Source organism: Cynara cardunculus, unplaced genomic scaffold (assembly GCF_001531365.2).
Source record: "Cynara cardunculus var. scolymus isolate 2C unplaced genomic scaffold, CcrdV1 Un_Scaffold_5974, whole genome shotgun sequence".
NCBI lineage: Eukaryota > Viridiplantae > Streptophyta > Magnoliopsida > Asterales > Asteraceae > Cynara > Cynara cardunculus.
The window spans coordinates 14294-21058 of NW_020202699.1; the positions used below are offsets into that span (position 1 = coordinate 14294).

The 6765-nt window shown below is 36.2% G+C and overlaps 1 protein-coding gene across 1 annotated transcript in view; it reads left to right on the top strand.

The window, feature by feature from the left end:
• The window catches only part of LOC112504550 (cytochrome c oxidase subunit 6b-1-like), a 10144-nt gene extending 4408 nt beyond the window's left edge, over positions 1 to 5736 (top strand). Inside the window, exon 3 of the mRNA XM_025108497.1 lies at positions 5337 to 5736. Within this exon, the coding sequence (XP_024964265.1) occupies positions 5337 to 5704 (368 nt within the window). The 3' untranslated portion in view covers positions 5705 to 5736. The remainder of the gene's footprint in view (positions 1 to 5336) is intronic.
• The last annotated feature ends 1029 nt before the right edge of the window (positions 5737 to 6765 follow it).

Here is a 6765-nt window from a genome sequence, read left to right on the forward strand (position 1 = left end):
GTCAGCCACCACGTTAGCTTTTCCTGGGTGGTAAAGAATTTCACAATCATAATCATTAACCAGCTCAATCCACCGACGCTGTCGCATATTTAATTCTTTATGACTGAACAAATGTTGTAAACTTTTATGGTCAGTATAAATCTGACATTTTGTTCCCAGAAGATAGTGTCTCCAGATTTTCAGAGCAAATACCACTGTAGCTAATTCCATGTCATGGGTTGAATACTATTTCTCATGATCTTTCAATTGTCTTGACGCATAAGAAATCACCTTTCCTCTCTGCATCAGAACACATCCTAAACCTAATTTTGAGGCATCACTATAAATCACAAAGTCTTCAGATCCATCTAGTAAAGTCAATACTGGTGTGCTACAAAGATGATCTTTTAACAGTTGAAAAGCTTCTGGCTGTTCTCTTTCCCACTGGAATTTAATGTTCTTTCGAGTCAATTTAGTCAATGGCACGGCTATTTTAGAAAAGTTCTGAATGAACTTACGGTAATAACCAGCCAATCCCAAAAAGCTTCGAACCTCGGAAGGATTTTTCGGAGCTTCCCATCTTGCAACTGCTTCTATTTTCACTGGATCAACTTTTATTCCTGATTCTGAGATGACGTGACCCAGAAATTGAACTTCTCTTAACCAGAACTCACACTTCGACAATTTAGCATACAACTTTTCTCTTTTCAACAATTCCAGTATCAGACGAARATGTTTTGCATGTTCTTCTTCAGTCTTAGAGTATATAAGAATATCATCGATAAATACAATAACGAATTTATCAATATATTCCTTACATACCCTATTCATCAAATCCATAAAGGCTGCGGGCGCATTAGTTAAACCAAATGGCATAACTAATAATTTGTGATGCCCGTACCTTGTTCTGAATGCTGTTGTGGCAACATCTTCTTCCCTGACCTTGAGCTGATGATACCATGATCTTAAATCAATCTTGGAGAAATACCTTCCTCCCACCAATTGGTCGAACAAGTCATCAATCCTCGGTAAAGGATACTTGTTTTTTATTGTGAACTTATTCAGTTCACGATAGTCTATACACATTCGCATAGACCCATCCTTCTTTTTGACAAATAGGACCGGAGCACCCCAAGGTGAAGTGTTGGGCTTAATAAATCCTTTATCAGATAAATCTTTCAACTGTGCAACCAGTTATTTCAACTCAGATGGAGCTAAATGGTACGACGCCTTTGGTACTGGTGCAGCCCCTGGTACTAAATCAATTCGGAACTCAATGACTCTATCTGGTGGTAATCCAGATAAGTCTTCTGGAAAGGCTTCTGAATAATCACTAACAATCGGAATTGATTCTTTTTTTCCCTTTTCTTTCTTCAGATCAATTACATATGCCAAACATCCTTGGCACTTCTTCCGAATACTTTTCTGGGCTTTCATTACTGACAAAATACTGGTATGGTGATTCTGACGATCACCATAAATAACAATTGTCCCTTGGTCTGGCAGAATAATTTTGATCATTTTCTGATTAAAAACAATACTAGCCTGATACTTTGCCAACCAGTCCATACCCACTACTACATCAAATTGTTTCATTGGCATGGGAAATAACTGGATCGAAAGTTCACAGTCCCCAATAACAATAATACAGTTATTGAACACGCTAGTAACAGTTTCCTGACTATTAGCAGTATCAACTACTAACTCATCATCAAGTAGCACAAAATTCAAACATGCAATTTGAGCAAACAATGGTGATACAAACAAAAAGTTTGCACCAGAGTCAAATAACACCTTAGCACGTATTGAATTCAGAAGGAATGTACCTGTTACTACATCCGGTGATGCTTCTGCCTCGTTCTTAGTCATTTGGAAAGACCGTCCCCGCACCCCTCCTTGCCCTCCTCTGTTCATAGTAGGCCTTCCCCGAGTACCCGACGCGTTACTCCCCATTGTTAACTGTGGAGTTCTTAACAAGGGACAATTCGGTCGAATATGATCCAGATAATTGCAATTAAAACATCTTCTGTTAGCTGGGCAGTTTTTAGACAGATGACCTGCTTCGCCGCACTTATAACATTTCCTTGGGTCCATCTTGCATTCACCCAGATGAACCTGTCGGCATTGTGAACAGACTTTCTCACTGCTCTTCTGCTCAGATCTGTTATCATATCTTACAGTTTTTCGGCCCTCGAAAAGATAAAGGCCCTTCCCATTTTCTCTTCTCTACAACCTTTCCTTCTGGCTGTCGGTTTTTATTTCGTTCAGTCACTTCAGCCGCATCTACCGTTAACAAAAAGGTATTGGGGTTCATAGCAATAACAAACTCTCTGATTGAGGGTTTCAAACTCCGAATATACCTTTCTATCTTCCTGGGTTCGGTTGAGACATAGTGCTYGGCAAATCGAGAGTATTCAATGAATTTCTTGGTATACTCTCGAACTGTTCCATTTCTTTGTTCTAATTTCAGGATATCTTCCTCCATTTGTTTCACTGCTGTTTTAGGGCAAAATTGATTCTTGAATCGTTCCACAAATTCTACCCATGACAAAGTCTGTAAAACATCTGTTCTGGCTGATGATTCAACTTCCCACCAGAATAAAACATTTGATTTTAATACCGAAATAGTAAATCGCACTTTATCTGTTTCCGGGCACCGAATGGTGTTGAACACAGATTCCATCTCCTTGATCCAGCACATAGCTTTCACTGGATCACTTTCCCCAGAAAAGGTTGGTGGTTTGCATGCCAAAAACATCTTAATGTCTCCTTCCTTGTTGTGGGTGACTGGAATAGAGGAATGAACTTCCACTCTTTCTGTTTCCACCCTGGCTGGTAATCCAATAATAGAAGTCAGAGTTTCCCTCAATTTCCCCATTTCTTCTACCAACATGTCCCTAGTTACATATTCAAGGTGTGGCACTGATCTCTCCTGATCATTCCCAGAATGGGATTCTTCAGGTTAAGAATGAACTTCAGTATGACCCTTCCCTTGAGACTGATTTCTTCCTCTACCTCGTCCCCTTAGTCTTCCCCGACCTATATTTCTGGACGTGCTAGTTGGAAGATTAGCAGGTGACTCTTCCCTTTCTTCAGACTTTGGACGAGTCGTTCTTTCAGATCTTCTAGTTCGGCTAGACATCTGTAGAGTTTAGTATTAATAATCACGTATTCACATTCCCAAGTATAATGAAGTATTCAAGTTCAGATGTGTACCTGTAAATTCATAATTATATTGGCCAGATATAATTAAAATTTACCTTACACATTGTTCTTTCAACCCATCATATTTATTTCCAATGGTGCTAACTACGTCCGGGACCCTTAACATGCAATGGAACAGTTTAAGTCTAGGTATCATGTTCTTAAATACCTAAATCCCTGAAACTCAGGCTCTGATACCACTTTCTGTAAAGTCCCAAACCACACATTGCATGTAACACATATTTCATACAAAAGAAATACATGACATTATCCCATTCAGGTTCCTTAGTACAAGAATATATTATAACCAAATACAAGGTCCAAAAATTCAAATACATTTCTTGTACTATTCAATCAAAACTATACATCAAGATAGATCTTCATGCAGAAATGCATATAGGAAAATATTATATTTTCCCCTTTCCCTTACCATCCGTACCTCCTGCAATACATAATTAAAATCACAAAACGAGGATTAGACCGAAAGGTCTAGTGAGATACCCTATTAATGTTATTGCAGGGTGAAAATACCAAAATCTTTTATGGAAAACAACATTTCATATATATAACAAATATATGTACAAATAGGAACATACTACCAAATCCTTTCCACTTTTCAAGCAAAACATTCAGCTATAAAAAATTTCATACCTCTGAACCAATCAGGTTTCACATAATACCACTTTTAAACCTTTTCTAATCAAACAAGGTTTATATAAATTTTCAGGCCATACCTGAGGTTTTCTCCTCAATAACATCCAGACTATGATTACCAATAAGAACCTTGATCCTAAATATTTAAATCACAAAGAAATAAAGATTCTAGATCACGGTAGTCTTAAGGGATATAATAGAAAGAGTTATATCATACAACACACATATAAATGTCACCCTTATATCAAATGTACACCTCTCTTTGATATGCCACCCTTATCCCATGGTACACATCTCCTTGATATGCCACCCTTATCCCATGGTACACCTCTCCTTGATATGCCACTCTTATTTCCTCATAAAAAAATTTCATAAAACAATTCCAAATAGACCGCAGCCAATGGAATTATTATTAATCCAAAATCATTTATATCAAACCTTCATTTTATGATAAAATAACATTTTTTATCAATCAGGCACAAGGCATAAAACAAATCCGGTCAACCTAGGCTTGGCCGGACTTCATCTCCAGTCAAATCTTAGCCGGTTTACCAAATCCGGACAACTTATCACCCAAGCCCTGTCCGATTTAACACTTGGAATAATTCCAACAACTTTGTCCAGATAAAGAGTCCGGACAATACATCGCCCAAAGCTCAACCGATTTAAAATAACCGGTCACCATATGGTCGTATTCATACTTAGTTCAAAAAGATAACCAATCTTAATCCGCTTGACACATAACCGGTTTAAGGTTAAACCGTTCAACACCTGAGCGATTTAAGACTTAATCGCCCAACACTTAGAATAAATTTCAACAACTTTGTCTGGATAAAAGTCCGGACAATACATCGTCCAAAGCTTGATCGATTTACAAATAATCCGGACAAGCTTTGTCCGATTAAAACTTAATCCGAACAGCCTTTACCCGGATAAAAACCCTTGAACAAATAACTGATTTMTTTMTAATGATAAAKAACATTCAAATAAAACCAGTAACAAATTTTATGCATAAAGGTTTAGAAATCACTCACCTCAAATCTTTTGAAACCAAACACTTGAAATCAACTTGATCTTGAAATCCGGTCAAGAACAATCCGATCAATCTTCTTTTTCAACTCTCACTGTTTTTTCTTTCAAAATAGCCAAAAGGTTTATTTGAAACCCTCGCTACCTATTTATACCCTTTTCTATACAATGAAAGGTGGTTTAGCAGCCCTTTATTATACATGCCTCCCCATGCATGAATACATAACTTTTCTTGCATATGAATACATACAAACTCATGTATACATCCAATTATTCATATAATTAATTATGCACATATGCATAATTTAATACATGCTTTTACTTAAGCATACTCACATACAAACATGCATATAATTCTTATGCATAGAATTCACATATTTGTTGCATACTTATTTATGCACATAATTTCCATACACTAGCATGATCAAATAAAACAAATTTATCATGCTATCACGTAATCATTTAATCAGATAATCACGTAAAAAATATCTTGGGTGATAACCAAGATCCAGTTATCACATCTGATAAGGATGTCCCTGTGCCGCCTCCACCTGCTACCGAAGAAAGCAGTGAAAATGCCGAAGAAGGAAACATCGATGAAGAAAAACCAGAGATAAAGCTGGAGACAGCCCCTAGAGATTATCGTTTTTCGACTACAAATCGAAGCAGGCACTGCTTTACCAGATACGTTGAGTACCATCGGTGTGTGGGTGCAAAGGGAGAAGATGCTTCTGAATGTGATAAGTTTGCAAAATTCTATCGGTCACTTTGCCCAGGCGAATGGGTGGACAGATGGAATGAACAAAGAGAGAATGGTACATTCCCAGGCCCTCTGTAGAATGAATGAAGGATTCCAGATGCAAGTTCTTGAGATTATAGTGAGAAACTTAATAACCCATGTTTTTAAACCGAATCGGGTCTGTGTTATGTGACCATTTGACTCCCATCTTTTTTGTAATATTCCATCAAGAGGATCTGATCTGAGTTTCATGATTGAACATGATATGATATCCTTACAAATCATAATAATCCCTTTGTTTTAAAAAAAATTTGAGGAGCAAGAACCTACAACTGATGAGTTAATAACTCAATTAGAAAGTTTAACACTTCAGGAAGAAAATATTCCGTCTCAAATTAATCGTATCTCTAATATGAGAAAAATAAATTTTAAATCAAATAAACCCTATTATCATAGACCATCTCCTGTTGATTTGTTACATGAAAAAGAATTACCCACTAATCAACAATTTGATGGATCATCCATTTATGAATGGAATTTAGATGGATTTAGTGAATACCAAATCCATAAATTAATTCATCATATGCTTATGTGTGTCACGGCTTATGCAGCCAATGATAATAAAGATACAATTATATGTTAAATGCTAGTTAATGGTTTCACAGAACAGCTAAAAGGCTGGTGGGATAATTATTTAACTACCGAAGCAAAATATGCTATTACTTATGCAATTAAAGCTCATCCTAATCAATCTGAGCCTATGCCAGATTTAGTTAATACACTGTTGTATACAATTATTACTCATTTTACTGGAAAAAATAATTTGTATACACATAAAATTCAAGAGCAATTAATTAATCTAAGATGTCAAACTTTATCCCATTTTAAATGGTATAAAGACATTTTTTTTCAAAGATTTATCAAAGAAATGATGGACATCAGGAATTTTGGAAAGAAAAATTTATTTCTGGACTTCCTTATTTCTTTGCAGAAAGAATTAAAAATCGTCTTAAGAATAATAATAATGGGAAAATTCCGTATGATAAGTTGACTTATGGAGATTTAGCATCCGAAGTCATAAAAGAAGGTACGAAATAAAGTTGTAAAAACAAATTCAAAATGAAAAAATCTCAGGGAAAAGAGCCTTGGGAGATTTTTGT